The sequence below is a fragment of the Leptosomus discolor genome, chromosome 5, assembly GCF_034619465.1.
Source record: "Leptosomus discolor isolate bLepDis1 chromosome 5, bLepDis1.hap2, whole genome shotgun sequence".
In the NCBI taxonomy this organism is placed as follows: Eukaryota; Metazoa; Chordata; class Aves; order Leptosomiformes; family Leptosomidae; genus Leptosomus; species Leptosomus discolor.
The window spans coordinates 7647251-7670326 of record NC_141395.1 but is presented as its reverse complement, the minus strand read 5'-3'; the positions used below and the strand labels follow the sequence as shown (position 1 = coordinate 7670326).

Here is a 23076-nt window from a genome sequence, read left to right as displayed (position 1 = left end):
AAGCTTTGTGTTCCAGTTTAAATGACCTTACGCAGGAGCTGTTCATATGAAGAGCTGGTAAAACACATCTGAAAGTGTTTTGGGTCCAGGCTGTGGTACAGGAAGGAAGAAAGATGGGTCTCTGTCATGTAAAACAGGAATGTTGTTAGCAGAGGGGTGAGGAGGAGCATCCAAGTACTGTGCCTCTCTGTGTTAGAGACCTAACTGCGACAGGCATGCTGTGCTGCTGCCCCTGCCTGGGGAAGGGAGCTTGAAGGGAGTAGTGCGCTCGTTTCAAACGGGAAGGCATAAGTACTGAGGCTACTTCCATTTTTTTTTTAATAATTTATGGTACACAAGTTTAAAAAATACTGTATTATGAAATAAAGGAAAGAGGGGAGAAAAATACAGTAGCTGCACTAGAACAGTACATTCTCCTGGATCAGTTTTCACCAGTATAGACACTCATTTGCCTTAAAAACACTAGGAAGCTGTAGAGCTGCCAGGGGCTGCTCTCAGATCCCTTCATCATCCAAGGGGAGCTGATGAAGCGAGAACAGCTGAAAGTTCAAGTGGATGATGCAGATAGGAACGGGCAATTTTACTTTTGTCTTTAAGAAATCAAATCACTAATGCCATTGGGAGAAAAGAGAGAGTTAACGTAGAAAAAATTTAGTTTGTTTAAAATTGGTAAGCAAACACCAAAATGCTGGGGAGCCGACACTGTTGCAGTAGGATGAGCACTAGGTTTCTTTTCCTGGTGCTCTAGGCTTTATTTAATAAAAAACCGAAACATGTTAGCAAGTGGAAACTTTACAGTTTACTGAGTTCCACGTGCGATTGCTTACGGGGTCTTTTGGATAATTTTCCATACTTGTATGCAAGAAGAGCCAAGCCTAATGCTCCAACTGCAGAAAGAGCAAAAAGCACATAGAGTGCTATTTCTGCCCGTGGTGCCGTTAAATCCAAGCCCAAAAAGCGCACGCTGTCAGCCGGTCCTGGCGCGGTGTCTGGTGGCGTCGCTGTCCGTGGGGAAACAGTAAGAAAGCGTTAGTGCGCAGCCTGGGGCGGGCTCGCGCGGGCGCTGCTGCCGCTGCAAGGCTCTGCCGTTGCTGTTCGTTACTCCGGCAGGAGCCGTAGTGCTTGGGGCATCAGCGACTGACCCGGTTCTAGCTCAGCGCGAAGGCCCAGCTGAGGGGACAGTGCAGTTCTGGAGACTGCAGGAGGGGCAAGGGTGCTCTGGCTCCCCACCCCCCCCACGCTAGCAAGGGCTGCTCCTCAGTGCGCTCCTCTAGTTCAGAGAACATAAGTGACTCAAGATTTCCAAAGGCTTACCCAGAACGCTGACGGGTATGAAGTATTCAGGATTGCTTAGAAAAAATGATGCGGGAGTAGTGAATGTGTGTGGTTTGGAGAACACCTTGGGCAGTTCTGATAATCAGAGAAAAGTGGAATGGAGTAGCTTTTTTGGCTGTATTTTGGAGACAGACATGTATTGAGGTGCTGTCGCACAAAATGTAGTTACTGGTCTGGCTTTGCCTACAGAAGGGACATAATTCCACATGAACCTCTTCAGTCCTAACAAAGACTGATGATTAGCCAGTGCTCTGCTGGAGCCCTTAAGCAGAAAACTGCAGAAAACAGTGGTGGCTTTGAAGACTATAGATTGTGGAAAACTTTGGGGAGTAGAATTGGATACACACACACATGCAGGATTGCTGCATGGCTTACCTTCAGGCTGTGGTTCCAGACAGGGATGGGGGCCCGCTGCTGGGTCTGGAAACCCGTTGCAGTTTATGATCTGCGAGTAATAGCTGGCGGAGGCCTTGGGGCGCCGCGGCAAGTTGGGGTCTGTGAAATTCACGTGATAGAACCCGAACTTCTCATCAAAGCCCACCGCCCACTCGAAGTTGTCCATCAGCGTCCACGCCGTGTAGCCTCGTAAGTCGACGCCGTCGAGCACAACAGCTGTTACCGGGACCAGAGAGAACCGGTTAGTTGTGCCGCCGGGTGTCGGGAGGGGTCACCACGAGGCCAGCAGTGGCCTGAAGAGGCTCCGGGACGCTGCAGAGCAGCAGGGTGCTGACTGCGGTGAGGTTACTGCCACTTTGCCTTCATCCATTTTGCCATCTCCCCGTTCCCACTTCTCGGGTGTTGCCTTAGCTCAGCTGCTTTGCGGTAGTGTAGCTGCCAAGTTACAGCTAATGAGCAACCAGGGTAGCTCGCTCAGCCTGCCAGTATTGGGGACTTGCTTTCATCTGCTCCAAAAGTCAAAGCTTTTGTCCAAAACCCCAAAGTAGGAACAGAGAAGAAAAGCCATCAACACGCTACCAGTATTTAAACTAAGGCTTGTGGGACCTCAGTGCTACAAGGCAGTAAACGAGCCCTGTCTCAACATCTGGCTGGCAGGTCCCAGTGCATCAGAAAAGCAAACTGGAAAAGACATTCCCCCGCGTTACTTGACCACTGCCATAACCAAAACCTCTTTGGGGTTGGTTTGTTTTCCGTTTTTTAAAATAAGATGCAGGGTTATAGACACAGCAGTAGTCAAAGTAGAATTCAAAAGAGGTATTCATCAAGTAGCAGTACCTTCTCTTGCCAGCTATACAAGGAAGCTGCAGCTACCCTACTAACCCCAGGGTTGGTTCTTCCTTCTGCCCACCCTTCCCTGCAAAGCCCTGGCTATCCATGGGCAGCTAAAGCCAGAGGCTCTCAGAAGCAGATAGAGAGTAAACCCACGTGAGCGTGCAACTTGCAAGTGCGAGGGCAGTGGTCCTCCAGCTCTTCACAGCTTGCTTTATACACATCAGTCTTGTGGCAAGACACTGCTGCTCTCTAGAGATTTGGATGGTCAGATTTAAATAATCCTCCTTACCTTTCAATGCTTCGTTAATGTAGCTGCGGTAGTAATGCGTCCGCCATGTGTCATTGAAGTCAAAGGCTCCCCTTTCCGAGATCCCGTTTTCGGTCACGTAAATGGGAGGGTTGTTGTACTCTTCCTTTATCCATCTCAGGAGCTTTCGGAACCCAAAGGGTGTCACTTTTAGCCAGAAGGAACCAGAGTTCAGCCAGCTGCGGTCGGTTACTGAAGCGACACCTCTGCAGAGGAAGACACACTGATCAAGGGACCAGTCCCACGTGCCTGCTGCTGCGCTGGGAACCTCACTGCTGCCCCCGGCACCTCACTGCTGCAGCCCTGAGAAACACTGTGTTGAGGTCTGCAGAAAACTGAACCAGAGGTGACGTTGTGGCAAGCTGGTGGTCCCACCATCACCTTAATTCTCATCAGAAAAAAACAGTAAGCTCCTACTGTTTACCTTTTGAAGCTGGGCAAAGAAATCTGTATCCAGACAAAAACACTGACTTACATGTACTTAACTATGCAGTGATTTAGCTATTTAGGCTTTGAACTTATATCTCTCCAATGTGGTGAGGGAACTAACAAATGGAGCAGTGTCCATAAACCAGGATAATCTAGCTGTTCAAACTACAGCTTGGGGGCAGGATATAGGATAAATCCTGTTTACAGCTGATCCCAAACCACTGCGAGACTCACAAGGACAGAGTCCTTCCCCTAGTAGATCCTCTAGTTTTCTTTGTTGTAAACATTCACATTTATCAGGTCTGTAAGATAAGGGCTGTTGCTGGATTTGTGTGAAAGTAGCAGCACCACAGGTATTTTCCCTAGCATTGGCTGTAACAGCTTAAAACCTCTGTTTCACAGCTTTATTTGCCATCGCTTTACACTGCTCAGTTGGGCCAGGCTCCAGGTGTGCCTATTTTACTTCACCAATAATTTACCTTCATCTCTTACCTGTCTGAGTCATACGACAGGACACCAGCAGGATAGTTTATGTTGTAGGTTAAAACTGTAGTATAATGATTTAGACCAAAGTAGTCATATGTGCCTTTAATTCTTTGCTTCTCACTTTCAGTAAATTCTGGAAGTCTGCAGTAGCAAACAGAGAAAAACATGAACCCCTCAAGATGGAATTCTTCTCAGGATTTCCCTTTCTTTTGCTTCTGCCCCTCCCCAGTCCTGTTGTATAAACTAAGCTTTTGCTAGAGTATGCAATTCATGCTGCCTGCTCTGACGTTCTCCAGGAGAGGAACAGACCTTTCACTGACCAGAAAAAGAGACACCCGATGGCTGGAGGTTGTGCTTACGGCCAACCAAGAACTTTGACCATCGGCCGGCTTTATAACACAAGAACCAGCGTTTGCCCAGTCAGGAATGTGTTGGGAGGAACTGGCGACCAGCATTGTGGTTGCCACGTGCTCACCACACCCCTACGAAGACTAGAGCTGAGTGTTCGTGAGTGGCCTGTCTCAGCCCACCATCCTGCAAGAGCAGGACTTGCTCCGACAGAGGGAAGCCCGAAATGGTGCCTCCTGGCAGCTAGGGACATCCAGGGCATCCTGTCCCCGCTCAGGGGAGCTGTCACAAGCCCCCTCAAAACACTACTCCTGCTTGCACGTACTGGAGGTGCAGCCAGCCCTCTGTGCGAAGGTGTGCTTCGCAGCAGCAGGGGAGCAGGTGTCTGCTGCAAGAGTTGTGCCAGTGGTAGACTTGCTAGGTCACAGCAGAGGCTAATACAGCGTCTCAAACTCTAGCTTCTGCACGGGAAACAATAAAAAACCTCTGAGCTTTCTCCCCAAGATCCACCCTTTGACCACACTCCATGTGTAATACTGGTATCGCTCATACCAGCACCCCAAGCACAAGGGGAGGTACCGTGGTCCTTCTGGAGGAACGTGGGAAAACCCAGGAGAAACTGGGAACTAGGCTCTGTGTGTGGACTCTACCATTTAATCCCAAAGTGCTTGGTTCCCTTCAAAAGGGAGGCCTCCTCAGAGAAGAACATCCTCCTTCAGGATCTGCAGCCCTACACACTCCACATAAAGTAAGCAATGGAGTCAGGGGCAGCCAGGGTACCCCGGAACAGGGAGCAAGGTTTCAGCTCTTTTTTTAGACAGAAGAGGGAGAAAATTCTGGGAATTGGATCCCTAGGCAACCCCTGCTGAAAATACAGCCAGTGCTCCTGGCAATTTGGTGATGGTTGAGAATTTTCAGTCTTAGATCGAGATGCTTGGGCATGTCATCTCATAAAACAACACACGTGGCGCTGCTCTCTTGCTATCGGCAGCAACCTCCAGAGAAGGAATAACATATCGAAAACTTGGATCTCAAAGAGATCTGCCTTTGCTGCAGAGCACACACCAACTCTTCCACCATTTCCCTCATTTCAAAACAACTGGTCTTTCACATTTTCAGAGAGAAGTGATCAGGAATAGCCCCAGATATGATACACCCCATTAAATTGCTATTAAAGCGAAGAGGGAAAAAAAAAGTGCTTTCCGTGTCTGTGCCTAGAAAGGGAGAGAAAAGGAAGCACGGACAACTCATGATGGAGCACTGCCACCACAATAACATTAAGAATAAATAATGGGCATGGAAAATAAGAAAAGTAATTCAGAGGGACCAATGAGTTCTCGGTGCTCGAATTCAGTACATAGTTTTAAGAAATGTTAAGTCACATTTACCGTGGTTGTCAAGTAAAGCGCTGTGTCTAGTGCAGAGCATTTACTGTAGCACTCTGAGCTGCCAACTTATTACCCCAAAGAGATGTTACATTAGTGGATTTAGTTTGCAAGAAAGGCAAGGACAGGGAACAGGCAAAATGTACACGTGAGTTTTTCTGTGAGGATACAGTAAGATTTTTACAGTAACACTGCAACAGAATCATTGAAATTTAGCGCTTCTATCAGAAAAGCAGGTTTCAGCACCGCAAGTAAAACGAAAGCAGGTATGTGTCTGGGCTCTTACCGGGACTGGCTCAGACCCTGAGCCAGACTGCGTTCCCGAATCCTCCTTTTCATCTCGTCATTATAGTCACCATTTTTGAAAATGGGATGAGCAAACCAACCTAGAAAAAACTGAGCCAGGAAATAAGGGAGAAGGATAAATTATGTATCAAAACAAGGGATTTAACCGTTTCTCCTTCACGTCCTGCTTTATAGGAAGTACCTGAATTTATAATGAACAGGCACATGGAGATACCCAGGGATGCCCAGATAATGGCAGTAAATTTAATTAGCTTTGGTCACCACAACTGTATTTTGTCGCATTTCTGTTGCATACTTGATCAGCCACCAGAAGAGGGGGGGATACGTTCCCCTGCCTCTGGCTCATCCTTCTCAGTGAGATTCTGACCTGGGTTGTGGGCATCGCCAGCACTCAGGGGGGGGGTGCTACCATGAACAAACCCTGGAGCAGGAGGAAAAGCTGTGCCCGGGTGTCTCTATACCTGCAAGTATCGTCTGGCAGCATCGACGTCCTCCTGGTTGTGTGGGTTCCTTGGTTCTGCCCAGTCAGAGTTGATGGTGATGGAGATCAATCCGCCTTGTTTTGCCCGGTAGGTCTCATTGTAGAGGTGCCAGACTTCCGCGTGGGCCTTTATCAAGTTGTGCGCTACCACGTAGGGGGCTCGCCCCGGCCGAACGGAGACGCCTGCAGACAGCACCAGTTCCCAGCTCTCTCATCGGCTGCTTCCCAGTTAACGCCACACCCAGAGCTGCCCGCGGGTCAGTGAACAACCGTGCAGTGCCCGGTGCCCTCGGGCCCAGCCCTGGGCCAAAATCGCTGCTTCAGCGGAGACAGCGGAAGGCGCAGCTGCAGCGAGCAGGCTGTGAGGGACCCCGCATCGCCCCCTCCGCCGGGACAGGGCTGGCTCAGCTCTCTGCCCATGCAGGGCTGCTGCCGCCAGCATGGAGAGCAGAAAGGTCAGGCCAGCTCCAGTCCCTCCCCTTCTCCTGCTTCTACCCTACAGCTGAGCTTGGCCTCCTCCAGCCCTACCCCTTCCACATTAACATAAGGAGAAACTTTTTCCCTGTGAGGGTGGCAGAGCACTGGAACAGGCTGCCCAGAGAGGTTGTGGAGTCTCCTTCTCTGGAGACATTCAAAACCCGCCTGGACATGTTCCTGTGTGACCTACTCTAGGTGGTGCTGCTCTGGTGGGGGGGGGTTGGACTAGGTGATCTTTCGAGGTCCCTTCCAACCCCTGACATTCTGTGATGCTGTGATTCTCCACAGTCCCTGGAGCTGGTCTGGAAACAGGGTCTGCTCCAGACAGCAAGTGTAATCCGGAGGTCACAGAGAAGGGGTGGAGTAGAGGAGTGGATGGAGGATAGGTCTTAGAGGGGACAGGCAAAGTGAAAGAAGGACCTGTTCACCACACCAGTCCAAACCTCATTTATCTCCACACCACCATCTTCCGTGCTCTACCTTTGCAAGGCCCTAGCACCTACTCTGCTGCAGCATAAAACAGCGTTGTGCCTACAGCGCTGTGAAGGCTCTGGGGTTATGCCCAGCAGTCTTACCTGGAGCAGCTGTGCCAACGCCATAGCCAAGATATGCAGTGTTGTAGGGTTCATTGAGGGTTATCCAAAATTTCACTTTATCTCCCAGCCTCTGGAAAAGGAGCTCAGCATATTCCTTAAACCGCTGAACTATAGTATCGTTTTCCCACCCACCGACATTCTGCAGCGCCTGTGGGAGGTCCCAATGGTAGAGGGTTACCTGTGGGGAAAGACAGCAAGGCCTCAATCAATCACTCTTGTTTTCAGAAATAAGGACAGTAACCCAGCCTCATTTATGAACATAAATAAACTGTGCTTTGATCTGCAGCTACCTTGTTCCTAACTGTGTTTGAGTTTGTAGCGATCACTCGTGCACTCAAGTAAACCAGCTTTTTGCCAGCATTTCAGTTTCTTCAGGACATGGGGAAATGACTTGAACTCTAGGGACTGCCTGATGGTGAAGGTGAAGCTTTTACCAAAAAACACCACAACCTTGTGACAGCAAAAACTCCTCAGTGAAGGACTGCTGTGCCTGCACGGACTCTCAGCTGAAATACGGTCCCAATAGAATACCTGTTCAGGCTGGTACATCCGTCGGACCAGTCTAGAGCCATGCCATTAAGGCACAGGTTTGCTCAGGCACGATTTGATGCCTATGTAGATATTCCTGGATTGGCCCCTGTATGGTGTGCATACACATGGATGCAGAATTTGATGCAGCCGTGTGCGCTCCCTACGCGTACCAGCACGGTTTGGGGAGGACAGGGACAGCCAGGAGTGGGGAAGCAACAGGTAGAAGCAGAAAAAAAGCTACACGTGTCCAGGTCTACAGGGATGGGTCAGATTCACTCAACAGTGCTGAAAGAGCTGATTGATGCAGTGGTGAGGTCACTGTCCATTACAAACCATGTTGATCATGGAGCTTCCTGACTCCTGGGAAAAGAAGAGTGTTACACCCATCTCCAAGCAAGGCAAGAAGGAGGATCCTGGGAACTACAGGTTGGTTGGCCTCACCTCAGCCTCTGGAAAGATCACTGCGTAGGTCCTTGTGGAATCCACTTCCAAGCACATGAAGGATGAGAAGGTAATTTGAAACAGCCAACAGTAAGGTTACTGTGACTTTTCTGGGTAATAATTTCTAACGTGTCACTATATTCCCTGTTCATTTGCTTATGCAAAAAAACATGTTTCCTTGCAGAACACGATGAAAAATAATTTCTCTGTGAAGGAAGGTGTGGATGGAGACATACACACATGCTCTGAGCATCAGACTTGGGTTCCACTATTTTTTAGTTACCTGAAAGTTACTGGGTTTAGTTACCTGAGGCATAATGTTAGCTGCCAGAAGAGCATCGATCAGCCTTTCATAGTAGTTCAGTCCCATTTCATTGATGTATCTGGTGGTCCCATCTGGGAGAATGCGGGCCCAGGAGATTGAAAAGCGATAGTGAGACACCTTGAGGCTTTTTAGCATTTCCACATCCTCCTCAATCTTGTGGTAGCTGTCACAAGCTACATCCCCAGTGTCATCATTGCTGATTTTCAAGGGAGTGTGAGAAAATTGGTCCCAAATGCTAAGTCCTTTCCCGTCTGCTCTCCATCCTCCCTCAATCTGTAATTGAAGATGAGGGGGGGATTGTTAGTAAACCCCAAGTTTAGGTCTTGGCATAGCAAAGAATTCAGCCTGTCAGTCTTTGTGGCACCACACAATATTTTGACTTATCAGCTTAAGACTAGAAATAGCAATGTTTTTGCTGTACCAAACTAGGAAGACCTCTTGGGCCTCAAGGCAAGACATACTATCAAAGTACAATGTCACAGAACAGGCATTGTTTCAGTTCACCTCCTGCTCTGCGTTGGCTGGCTCCTGTGAAGCCCATGCTGTTGTCTAAATTCCTGTGGTATAACCATGCCCTTAAATATCTCCAAGTTCCTCCCTGTTTACAGCAGTTGTTACGCTAACCCTCAATTATGCTAAAACCTAATGTTACAAAAGCTGTGTCTCATCTAAAACGAATTAACTGTCCGCAGATACTTTAAGAGTCCATCTCTATTTCCTAACCTGATATGCTGCAGTTGCTACACTCCACCAAAAGTTCTTTGGAAACTCTCCATATAAAAATTCATCTTCTTTTGGCAATGGGATCCCATTATTGCGGATGATCTCTGCGTAGTACACAGCAGAGCGCTTTGGAGTTCTTGGCCTGTTGGGATTGTCAAAGTCAACCTGGTGCAATCCAAATCTTGGGTCATAACCATTCAACCATTCAAAGTTATCCATAAAAGACCAAGCATTGTATCCTCTCAGATTTACACCATCCAACTTGTAAGCTGAAAGACCAGAAACAAATGGAAGAGCATCAATGGTATAATTGCACGTTCAATGAACCACAAGGAATTCACATGCAAGCACATACACTCTTCTAGCTTCATAAAGCTGGCACTGGTCAACTAGGATCATTAAGAGACTCTTCATAGTTGGAGGATACAAAGTACAAACGGCCATGCAAAGGAGATCATGAAAAGAAACACTGTTTATACCGTGTTCAGAATATTTAAAGATTGATATCAATCACTTTTAAAAACTACTCTTCAGAGGAATAAAGTAACCAGAAATCTAGAAGAGAGACACACACCACCAACAGAACAAAAGCAAACATTGGTACCTTTTAAAGCTTCATCAATGTATGTTTTGTAGTAAAAGATCCTGGTATTGTCATCAACATCTGAGTTGGTCTTTATCCCCACGCCATTCTCAATTATGTATATCGGGGGATTTCCATATTCTTCTTTGATCCAGTTCAGTAGCCTCCTCAGCCCCCAGGCCACAGCCCGCTGGTCAGCAATAGCTGAGGAAGGCCAGGAGCTGTCAACCTTTGCTGAAACTTCCTGGTCGTACTCGTAAGAGAAGGGCCTCAACCGGGTCGTTGCATGGGTTACAATTTTGGAGCTGTAGGTGTTGAAGCAGAAAACATCTGCTGTGCCCCTGATGTATTCACGCTCCTCTGCCGTGAAAACTGGTAGGCGAGACGACGGCAGGTTCTGGAGCTCACTCCTGTTCCCAACTTTCCACTTCATGACCTCTGGGTAGTCCCCGTTTTTGAAAATCGGGTGTGTGAACCACCCCACCAAAAACTGCAAGTACCTGTCTGCAGCTTCTATGTCCCTGGGGTCGCTTGGTGTCTTCGGCTCAGCCCACTCAATGTTGGGACACAGAGCAATGACTCCTCTCTGGCTCCCTCTGTATTTATCATCATAGGTGTGGTAGACCCTGGCATGAGCTTTCAGCAAGATGTGGGCAACCCTGTAGGGAGCAGTGCCAGGGTCATTGACGTTGGGTGGAAACGACCCAACGCCATAGCCAACCCAGGCAATGACTTGGGGTTCATTGAACGTAATCCAGAACTTCACCCTGTCCCCAAAGGTCTGGAAACAGAAGTCCGCAAAACTATCAAACAGGTCAATCAGCTCACTGCTCTCCCAGCCACCAATGTCCTGGAGAGCTTGTGGCAGGTCCCAGTGGTAGAGAGTGACAACTGGAGTGATGTTGTTCGCAACCAGTCCATCAATGAGACGGTTATAGTAGTCAACTCCATGGCTGTTGATTGAGTTGTTCCTTCCGCTGGGGAAAATTCGAGACCAGGACAAGGAGAAATGATAGTTTTTTACCCCTAAGGCTCTCAGCAGGTAAATATCTTCCTCCACCTTGTGGTAGCTATCACAAGCTATATCTCCAGTATCATTATTCTTTATGTTCCCTGGGACATGTGTGAAGTTATCCCAAATGCTTGGTCCTTTGCCATCAGCATCCCAACCTCCCTCTATCTGGTAGGCAGAAGAAGACACACCCCATGTAAAGTCCTCTGGGAACGTCCCATAAAAGTACATGTCCCTTTCAAAGTCTGTTTGAGATGAAAACTTCTGCCAGACAATGTTGGCCTTGGAAGGAACTTCTGACGCTGGTAAATTTGGCAACTTTGATGGCACAGGTAGGTCAGTTTTCACCGGTGTAGAAAATCTGTCCAAGGCTTTGGATGGGAAACCGTTTTTTTCAATAACACTGGAATAGAAATAAGCAGATGCCTTGGGAGTCCTTGGTCTGTTGCTATCTTGAAAATTCACATGATGCAGCCCAAATTTTAGGCTGTACCCCGCTGGGCCTTCAAAGCCATCAACCAGGGATCGAGCAATATATGACTGAACATCAACTGTGTCTAGTTTTACCGCTGCCACAGAAATAGTACAAGACACTGTTAATTCATTTGAACATTTTCTGAACACAGCACAGCACAACATAAGCAGCACAACAGAGGGTAGCAGTGTGATAAGCCAAACATCAATGAATGGTCTTTTAGGCAAAAAAACCCAAACCCAAATCAAACAATTAGAGCATCTAGAAAAAAAAACAACCAACCAACCAACCAAAAACCCGCAACCAAACAAAAATCGCCCCACAGTCAGCGCTGTAATAGGAGATGGTCAAATGCTTAATGATAAAAATGCATCAGAAAAGCAGTAATAGTCAAGAGATATTTGAGTACAGGTATCCCTGTCCCCTGTGTTCTTATTTTCAGGGCAAATTCTTCTATTTAGGTATATGGTGCACTTTTAGATTTAACACTATAGTTAAACTGAAACATTACATGTATTTAGTGCTTGCCTATCTTCCCTGAGCACAGGAGAGTTTCTTTTAGCAGAACAGTGTATCCAATACCAGCAGAGGCAAGTCCAGCATCCTTCCTCACATTGCCCACAAAAAAACCACTAAATCTCTCCCACTCCAGAAAAGTTCACTTCCCATATGCAGTCCATCTTCTTTACTCCTGCTGAGGCATAACAGCAATGCTAAACTGTGTTTTCTGCAGCTCTTTTAACACTTCTATCAGTATGTTGAGAACTAAGGCAAGAAGATCAAATGCTGTACACTGATTACGAGCTTATTTAATACAGCATATTTAATAAAGCTTTCCTGACAGTAGTGATTTGTGTATCTCAAGAGAGTTATCAGTCAAATCTCTATACTTGTCCAGAACTTCAGTCACCAATATTATTTTATGTCAATTGACACACAGTTTGTAAAGATACGAGCATACCTTGAACCTTGCTCAAAACGACTGAGATGATATAAATATCTCCCCAAAAATTCTAACCTGTCACTTAGATCTGCTTAATCAGTAAAGACATTGCTCAGTCCTGATCTATGAGATCTCTGTAGGCAAGAGCCTGCCTGCAGGCAAATCATCTCCAGGGCAGCTGAATTAGAAATACCACTGTTACCACAGAGGGACTGACATTAGGGTCCAGGATACATTTATCCATATATATGAAGAACCTATTCCCATAGCCAAACAGAATGGAGAGTTCCACATCTGGACACCGGATAGGCTGAAGTACGAGGTCACACTACATACACAATAGGCAGCTGACCTCATACCACTACATAAGTGGTGATGTTTTAAATTTAACCACCATGGAAGTGATAGAACAACTAGTTGTCATTATTAAAAAAAAAAAATAATTCTCCATACCTTTTAGAGCCTCATTAATATATTGGCGGAAATAATCCACTCGCAGAGTGTCATTAATAAGATCTCCTGCATCTTCTGTCGGCATACCATTTCCTGCTATGTAAATTGGGACCTTTGTCCCTGTATATTCCCGGGACACAAAATTCAGCAGCCTCCTTAATCCCCAAGGGACCACATGGATCCAAGAAGAGGCAGCCTGTGGCCAAGAAGGATCTACGTGCAAGGAGAATTTCCCGATGCTCTCGTAGCTTGGTGTGCAGGTCCCATTAGTCACAGCACTAACCAGGCGGGACGTGTAATGGGAAAGACCAAAAAAATCTGCAGTCCCTTTCACCCAGGACTTCTCCTCTTCTGTAAACAGAGGCAGCTGTGCAACTGTTGTGGAGCACTGCTGGTTTACTTCCTGGATCTGAGCCTTCAGGATATCTGGGTAATCACCATTAACAAATATCGGGTGAGCAAACCAGCCAAGCATGAACTGCAGGTACCTCTCAGATGCCCTCACGTCCTCAGAGTTGGTTGGAGTCTTGGGTTCAGCCCAATCCGAGTTCAGCACCAGCCCCACCTTTCCCAGTTGCTGAGGACGGTATTTCTCATTATACAGGTGCCAGACCTTGGCATGAGCCTTGAGAATTGTGTGAGCCACCTGGGGGCAGAAAGCAGAGGAGTATGTGTCACACTGCTTTGCACAAGAACTCTTAAGCGTTGAGATTACTGCCATGTGAGAATGTTGTCTCCATCCAAAAGAAGAAACCTTGACAAAACAAATAATCATAACCAGGGAGCACAGTAGGTTTTGGAATAAGCAGAAGAATCTGGCGATCCATCAACACCTGCTTTCAGAATAGAAAAATAAAATAAAACAATCTAGCACCCATTAACTAACCCATAAATCCAACAAATAAATAGTTGTCCATGAGGCCACATTAGGCTTGAACATAGTTAAAGTACAGAACCCTCAGAGGACAACAATGGCATCTGCAGGATCCTAGTTATTCCTGTGTCCCTACCTTGTAAGATGATACTCCTGGGTCAGTGATTCCTGGAGGATGCTCTCCGGTGCCATAGCCAGCATAGCTGATAACCCAAGGCTCATGGAAAGTAATCCAGATCTTGACCCGGTCTCCAAAAGTGGCGAAGCAGAAGTCTGCGTAGTTTACGAAAGCATCAATGATGCTGTCATTCTGCCAGCCACCAAGAACCTGAAGAGCTTGTGGGAGGTCCCAGTGGAACAGAGTCAGCATGGGCTCAATGTTAGAGTCTAGCAAATGGTTAATCAGTTGGTTGTAATAATCAACACCCTTGGAGTTGATGGTCTCGTTGGTGCCAGCAGGGAAAATTCTAGGCCAGGATACAGAAAACTTGTACAGTTGGGGATGAAGACCCCTAAGTAGGTAAACGTCATAGCTGGTTTTATAGTAGCTGTCACATGCCACATCTGCTGTTTGATTCATGTAGACATGACCTGCATGCCCAAACTGATCCCAGATGCTCCCTCCTTTTCCATCCTCTGCCCAAGCTCCTTCGACATTAAAGGCACCTGTGGATGTGCCCCAAAGGAAACCACTTGGGAAAACATCTTGCAGAAAAGAATCCCTCTCCAGTTCAGACTGTTTAGCAAATGTTTCCCAAACTGTTTGGTAGGAGGAGCGAGGGGCAAGAACAGCATCTGGGTTCTCCTGTAGAGTATTTGTTTTGCTGAAAATAGAACAAAACGAAGTTAAAATCTCCAAGGTGGAGGCCAATGCCACAGAACTTGCAAACACAGAGGATAAAAAAATAATTTGCTTCCCATTCAGCTCACATAAGCCACTTAAGGTGTAGCTCCTTCGTCATCTGATCAATCCAGCCTACTGCCATCTACCTAGCAGATGAAGGTGGAGTGCAATGAACCAACTGCAGAGCAGCTCAAGAGCTATAGATCTAACCCATTTCTTTGTGGGTAGATTCTTGCTATTCATTACAGCTACATCAAAGGTGCAAACAAAATCTTTGCGGTGCATAGCAATTTCACATGCTGCAACTGCTCTCATGAGTTTCCATGGGATAAGCTAAAACTAATCAATCTTGCTTCTGCAATCCTTAGCATCTCCCTGCACAACGACGTACCCTACATTTCTGTAGGACAAATTGGTTTTCTCCCCTAGGAAAGCCTCTGTTGCATTTATTTATTTTTAACTATTTTGCTCTTGAAAAGAACAGAAGGCTTGGAAAATGTACTTGTTACTATTGGCTTGTGTCTACGTTTAGCCTGTACCCAGGGCTAAACTATAACAGTCGCTCTATCACCCAACAAACTCTCACCAGCCAGGGAGGGGAATTGGGAAAAAGGAGAGCAGACCCACAGGTAGAAGTGAAACAGACTCAATGAAACACCACCAATACCAACAGAGATGTGCAGAGTTACATTTAGCCAAATGAATATCCACTCATCACAACTGAACAGAGAGCAGTCCTCAGGAGAAGACAGAGGAGGAGCAGGAGGAACCTCAGCAGGAACCCCACAGGAGCACCCCTTCCTCAGCAAACCTTCCCCCTTTACAATGCCCATGCCATGATGGGATGGGCTACCCCTGTAGCTCACTCAGGTCAGCTGCCCTGGCTGACTCAAACTGCTAACGGCCTGCCCAGCATGGCTGGGCTGGGATTCTGTCCCAGCCAGACCAGGACAGCTTGAAGGTGCAGTTTGGGTAACCAAGGATGAGAGGGTGGAAGAGATTTACATTGCCTGTGACAGTAGGAAAGAGGATTGCCTGTAATAGCAGGAGACTGGGCTCAGCAGAAAGGCATTCCTTTCCAGTCCTTTCAGCAACTAACAGCAGACTTTACCACTAAAACTGTGTCTGCCTGCACATAGTTTTCCAGAGAATGCTATTTTATTATAGTATGTGACTTAAGGAACAAAAACCATACCTTAAAACATGAGATGATGAGAAGTCCAAGAACTCATTAACATCATACCCAATCACACATGTCTCTTCTTTATTCATAGCTGAAAATAAACAAATGGTAAGGGGTGGACTTAGTCACAACTTAGATGGCATGAACTGCGTGACACTACTTGTACATACACCTTTAGAAAGCAGGTGCTTTTCAGAACTAATAGCTGTTTTTCTCACATCAAATATGTTGGGGTTTTGTTAGATATTTACAATTTCATGATAAAAAATGATCATAGAAACATAGACTCATTTAGGTTGTAAAGATCTTTAAGATCATCGAGTCCAACCGTTAACCTATCACTGCCAAGTCCGCCACTAAACCATGTCCCCAAGCACCACATCTACACATCTCTTCAATATCTCCAGGGACGGGGACTCAGCCACTTCCCTGGGCAGCCTGTTCCAGTGCTTGACAACCCTTTTGGTGAAGAAATTTTTCCTAATGTCCAATGTAAACCTCCCCTGGCACAACCTGAGGCTGATGAAAATGAAAAGCTTTTGGGAAGATTTCCTTCCTCCCCTCCCTCAACACTCACCATCCACCCTTAATTTTCTCAGAAGGCTATGAAAGAAACCATAAAGTTATGTCACCTAATAGCAGCAGCCTGGACTGGACACTTTTGAATTTCCTCTATAATTTGCCATGCAGAGTTTAGCTAAAAAACTCTTCCTCCTTGAAATATGTCACTTACCTGTGAAAATGGCCGCTACTGGTATGAAAGGATTCTCTTCCATGGAACCACAATCAAGGAACTTTAGACTAAAAACCAGGAACTCCTTATTCCTCCAGACATTCTGCAAAACGAGAAGTCAGAGACTTGTATGAAAAGAAGCATCAGCCAGATAGTAAAACCACGCTCTTGGCACTTGTTGCTTTTACCAGGGATGGGCAATACCTAGACGACTGAGAACTGGTGATAACGTTCTTCAAAGTTAAATTCATAAATTAACAGAGCAATCATTAAACACCACCCACTATTTTTGTCTGATCCAAAAAAAAAGCCCAATGTAAACCAAAGCCCAAACCCCAGAAACCTTCAGTGTTTGACCTGTCATTGAAAAGGCACAAGGAACTATGTCCTTTTTGAAAGCTTACTTGGTAAGAATCTGTTGCCATAAAAGGCCCACTCCAGATTTTTAGAGTAAATGGATCATGTTTGGGACCCTAAAGAGAATGGGTAGCTCCTTGTTCTGCGACTCAGTTGCTGGATGACTCTCATCTTACATGTTTTAAGAATGCAATTCACTATCAGAGGTTTAATATCATAGGTACTAGCCTATAGCATCACTGACATTGTTGCTGCCATGTGATCCAGTCCTTGCACAAACTCCTTCTAGCACTGCCTCTACTGATGAGGAGTTGCAAAGTTTGATAGTGCCATTGCAGAACCCATGCTAGAATAAAAAAGTGTCTTTTTTGTATAAAGGTATTAGCCTAACAGCTTATCAAAGACTTAAGATGTGAAAGAGCAGGTTTTTGAGTCCTGGACAAAAGAATTATGCCATTACAGTTGTTAACACCTCAATAATTAGCATCGACCAAGAAGATCATTTCCAGCACTTTCGAACACCTGTTTTTAAGTCAGAATAGTAAGTGAGCAGTATGCAGCTGTTTCCTGGTGTAGCTGTTGGCTGAGGTCTCACAGCAAATCAGGACTGTTTAGACATGCATCAAGAAACACAAAATTCCCCTTCTATCTATGGTCTGTTGGCTGCTGCTACAATTTTAACACTGTGCATAATGTTACCTGGAATTCACTCAATTTCTTGTAGAAATCTGTTTCGTTGCCACACCAGTACTGAAGACTGAGAGACAGAAAGTCTACCGAACCCTGGAAACAAGAAAAGGAAAAGAATCAGCCTGGAGTAAAATGTGGGTTTTGCAGGTATTACATTAAAGATATGTAAAATTGTGAAATGTCTGACAAAGATATATTGCTGGAGGAAGACGCCGTACAGCTATGTGGGACTCCTGGACAAGATAATGAATACACTCTGGATACTGTATGGGAAGGTGCATTTTGTATCTCTCCTTCTAAACAAAGTAAAATTTAAACAGCTAAATTGAATTCTAGGAGTACTTTATGAATTGAATATTAATGATTTACAGTTGATTTTTTAATTAGTAAGACTGAAGAAGTCTATGATTAATCAGACAAACCTTTGCAACTATGTGGTTCAGGTAGGCCTTGTCAATAATCCTTTGGGGAAAGTCCACTTTAGAGATCTTTAACCATTCCAAACTACAAGCGTTATCCCACTATAAGTCATCAAGTTCAAGGGAGTAGATTGTATTATTTTATTAACCAGCTGATGAAGTTGGAAAAAAACCTGATAAGCTTTCAGTTTATTTTGCAGTCCAAGGTTTAGCCAGCTCATCTACTACATCCTCCCTCTCCCTACAAACGACACCTTGCTTATATCCTTGAAATGTCATGCCCGCAACATTGCTGACCCTATTACTAAATTTTGAAGGATTGTGAACACAAGCAAAAGACCTGCATTGTCATTTGTTCACTATATCCTGCATCAACATCCTCTAGGCGAAGGCAGCTACTAATAGGGGGCTTGGTCTTTAGAGAAAGGATGTCACTGTAGAGATTATGTTCTCCTCATGTTGTGCCATCCCTGTGCAACTAGACCACTTTTAGCACAGCTTGCTCTGTGTTTTAACATAATAAGCAGATTTTTTAAATAGCAGTTATTTAAAATAAAGTAGCTATTTCTTTGGTGGTGCATTAAGTAGACTTGCAGAGAGAATACAATGGGTACACCTTTTGCAGATGCCTTGTCATTTAAGCATGTATATTGGTAAAATTGCCAATTACGAGAGCAAATGTATCTCCATGTATCTTAATCAGCGCTTACTATGCAAGAAAGGACACTGAAGTAATTTTTAAAATCAGCGAGCTTCACGTGATCAAACTAATCAAATAAAAAAATTTACCAAATTGGTCAATTTGCTAAAATTTTATATAACTTGCAGTAGGTTACTTGATCCTGTACGTAAAAACCAAATTAAATCAAATGAAATTTATATAATTTTGGAAATAATTTCTATTAAGGAGTTACCTGAAGAGAAGTTGAAAGCAGTTCTGATGAAGCACTATCCAAGACATGCCCCATTCCTAAAGCAATGGACAGCTTTCCACCTTGAGAAAATGAAAGGCAGTCTATTAGCAGTGTGTTAAGGACAAATAAAAAATTTCAGTTCATTGCAGTTTTTTTGAAAGCAGTTGAAAATTTTTGAGGATGTGGATCATGGGACAGTGCCCAAGGCAGCTGATTTCAGAATACCCACTGTGATTTCAACAGAGTTGAAGAAAGTAGAAATTCAAAGGCAGAGTTCAAGGAGTCTTTGTCAATAAATAAGATTTAACACGATGGCTCATAACCATTTTAGCACTGTTGCTTGCAGAAAGGTGGCTCTGAATACAGCTGTCCAGTGGGTGCCCTTCCACTCCATACATAACTAAGTAATACCTTTAATTTTCATGCCTTTGTGGTGGTTCTACAGTGGTCATTTTTAAAATCCGTTCTGTGCTGGATGCTGCTGAGGTGCTGGGATGCCGGGTATTTGGGGGGACAGGTTACGTGGGAGGGAAGCTGGGCAACTCCTAAAGTGTGACCAGTACTGCAAAGTATTTCTGAACATATTTCTGAACAGGAATTAAAAATAAATTAATTAATTAAAAATTTGAAGAAACCAAGACTCAGCCAGAGCTACTGGTTGTCTGCCTGGGACAGATAAATTCCCCGCCCAAGACGATAGCTGCTTAGAAAATCCTGGGTACTGTTCATAGAAGTGAAATTCTCTTGCTCTGTGTAACACAGGTAGAATTAAGATTTAATTACTTAAAAATCCCAGTGTCTGCAATGAGGAAAGTCAAAGAAAGGACACTGCAGACTTCCTCACACTATTATTATCTCTCAGGAGACTTCTTGTGCCTTGTTCCTTCATGGTTTGAGGTACATTTCAGGAAGGTTTTAGTCTTTCCTCTGTGGGTCAGGAAAAGGTACACAAAAATATATTATTATCTACAAAATAGCTTGATTATTATGACTTTGTCATTGTACGCAGAAAAAATAGAATAAGACTGGATCTGAGTAATTTTAAAGTAATTTGTAACTGATAGTTAATTTGCATTTTATGCTAAAAAGTAAATATTTTGTTTCATGTTAGTTTAACCATTTAAAGTTAAATTATTTCACTTTGATTAAATGAGAAAAGTAATTTTAAACCATGATCACTTTTGTTTAAATGGATTTTTTAAATACATTTGCAAAGATTTCCTTCCACCTTTTGGGTGGCAGGCTGATAGTTGAATTTGACCCAATTGTTGAGCTAGATCTGGACCTCCAAAGCTGTGCTCCCTGGAAACACATCATGCTTTAATGAAAAAGCCTGCACCCATCACAAATAACGAAATTATGGCACAACCACTGACTGATGGCATAATCTTCCTCTCTTAACTGAAATGGTAGCAATTTCAATCCAGTTTTCAATGACATTGAAAAAAGGAATAAGGCTTTGAAAATGAGATGACTGGGCAGGAATCAAAGGTTCTTCGTACTTTTATTATACAACACCTTTAAGGGTTGGTATATGAACAGTATGAGACTACGGCTCATTGGGGGCATCTGCTGGTCTTTAAATTAAGAGCACATGGACAACAGCCCTTAGAGAAAAATCATATGAAAGTATTCTAATATTTGGTTTTGAAGTACTAGTTTCTGATGTTTAAATTAACTGGAGGCTGTTTAATACTTCCCTGATGCTTAAAAGATTAAATATAAATATGTACACATACACATATATTATCCCCAACTATTTTGGCTATCATTTCAAGTAAAATGCAGCAAATTATAAAACAATTATCAAAATAAGGGATTTGGACGAGCCCATTACTCATGGATTTCTACATAATTCCGAGCACCCTGATAGCGTATTCACACGGATTGCATGCAGCAGTTGCCATTTAATCCCACCAAAAAATATTTGTGAAAAAGTCATACGAAAAAACCTCTTTCCATTCTCCTTACCCGTGGGCGAGTACTTCTCGTGGTAGGTGGTGTAAGCTCTTTCATGAGCAGCAGCTAGGGCCTGGGCTCGGCACGGGGGCTCATCGTAAGGCAGACTTTTAAGGACCTCCGGCAGGTCACTGAAGGTGAGCCACACATCGACCAGGTCCCCAAAAACACGGAAGCTGAACTCTGCGTATTCCATAAAAAGGTCAGCAAAAGCATTGGCTTTCCCACCCCTGGCCTGCGCAGCCACAGCGCCTGGGACACGCTGGTGATGCAGAACTACCACCGGCCTGAGGTCTGCAGCAACCAGGGTCTCGAGCAGCTCCTGGAAGCAATTCACCTGAGCTTCATCTGGCTCCCTGGCATCCCCCTCCGGAAGAATGCGTGCCCACGGCAGGAAGACTTTGTAATGCGTCACCCCGATCTCACGAAGGTGGGAGAAGTACTGGGGCAGCTCAGGAGCCACGAGTTCTTGTTGGCACAGGTAATCATAGGCTTTAGCCATAGCAGAGCCCTGATCTTCCTTGGGTAGGACTTGGTTCTGCAGATGCAACCTATTTACTAATAACTCACTGGGTAGAGGTCCAGCGACGGCGATAAAATTCTGGGCAAATTCCTCATCTATGCCAAGGCTGGGAGAGACTAACAGAAAAATGACAACTGTCTTACAAATCAGCTCCATTTCTGGACCTGCTTCAGAAACAGTTATGCCACACTACTTATATTACAGTAGAAGTAATATTTAACTGAAATTATCTACGACACAGATAAATGTTCCCAGAACTGGCTGACACCAGAACGATAACAAATCAGGACTTCCAATAGATGAACAAACACATGGATGAATACAAAAACCACTGTCAAGCAACTAGTTGGAGAAAGGTCATGTGGAAATATTTTCTGAGATGCTCAGGTTCCCCTTTATGCTTGAACATCAGTTGACATTTGTTGATACTGCCTCCATTTCAGAGGAAGATAAAAATAAATAGTCAATGCTTTTCACCTCCTCTTGGCCTTTTTTGGCTAAAGAAGAATCCTAGCACAGCTCTGGATGGAGAAAATAACAAAAGCAGAGCTATCGGCACCTCTGGGGCTGGTTGGCACCACGGCTCAGGGCATGCAGGACAGCAAGAGGCATGTTTGTGCTCTAATGCTTGGGTGCATAAACAAAATCTGAGATGTGGCATCTTACCCACTTGGAAAAGTGGCTGTTATGTGAATTCGGGCAGCAGCAACGATGTGCATCCTCATGCCTGATAACACCGAGGAATTCGAACATCATTTTACGGCTTTCCAAACTACTCCTTCCTTCAGCCTTGACCACACAAGCTCTCTCAGCAGGGTGGACACATACAGATCACCTACTTGAACTGCTGCAGGGAGGAGACAGCTCGACTTTTCTACATTCAAATACAGCAAAACTGAAAAGCTGAGAACATTGACCTGAAACTGCCTAAATACAAAACACATTTAAATCAACTAAACACAAAATTCTGCGTAACTGTACTGAAAAGTCAGTTCCATCTCCCAGTTTATTTCCCTTAAACAGCTTTTTGTCTAAAGCATACGTGGAATCACCTGGGCAACTTACTGCTCTGACGAGCAATATTAAGTTACAGTAGAAAACAACTCTCAACATTTGCTGTTACTCAAATAGCCAATCTTACAGCTTATACAGGGATTGTAATTTGTCTGACCCTGTTTGATTCCCGGGTGACTATTTTTTCAGGAAGCCTTGAAAAGCTTTCTGAAACATCGTGCTTACTCTTCGAAACAACTGAGCACATACTCTCGAATTCCTCCCCCCCCCTTTAATGTTTGAGTAACAAGTTTGACTAAGAACTTTACAGCACCACCTGCTGCTTATTTTTCAGTACAGCAGTGTTAACTCAGAAAGTGAACACCCCTCCTACCCTATGAACCATACAGAACTGGGGAAGGAGAAGCAGAGAAACGACTTAATTTCTCTATATGAAAAATACTTATTTTCAAACAAAGATGGGGGAGGGAAGAAACACAAAATGAAGCACAAACAACTTCCTGTCCTTATTTTCAAAGTAAATTATTAACAATATAGAATAATGGGTGGCAATTTCTAATGAAAAACAGCATTTGCCAGATGCAATTTATAAAAGAAATTAGTGAAGAGATGTTACTGCAGCTAGAGTTAGCGCCCACTGACAGGGTAGTTTTGATGGTGACAAATACATATGATTCCTTCCATCCCATAAATGTAACTG

General features: G+C 44.7%; 1 protein-coding gene across 1 annotated transcript; it reads right to left on the bottom strand.

Annotated features, from left to right (window-relative positions):
* Positions 1–792: 792 nt before the first annotated feature.
* LCT (lactase) lies at positions 793–21518 on the bottom strand. The gene is made up of 17 exons (XM_086465676.1): positions 20852–21518; positions 18881–18960; positions 17557–17640; positions 16501–16603; positions 15780–15858; positions 13877–14564; positions 12867–13512; positions 10005–11564; positions 9401–9669; positions 8660–8950; positions 7360–7558; positions 6288–6490; positions 5807–5916; positions 3794–3928; positions 2855–3078; positions 1711–1947; positions 793–1001 (listed from the first exon to the last, which is right to left on the bottom strand). The coding sequence occupies exons 1-17, from the start codon at positions 21516–21518 to the stop codon at positions 793–795; spliced, it is 5784 nt and encodes a 1927-aa protein (XP_086321802.1).
* Between the last annotated feature and the right edge of the window lie 1558 nt (positions 21519–23076).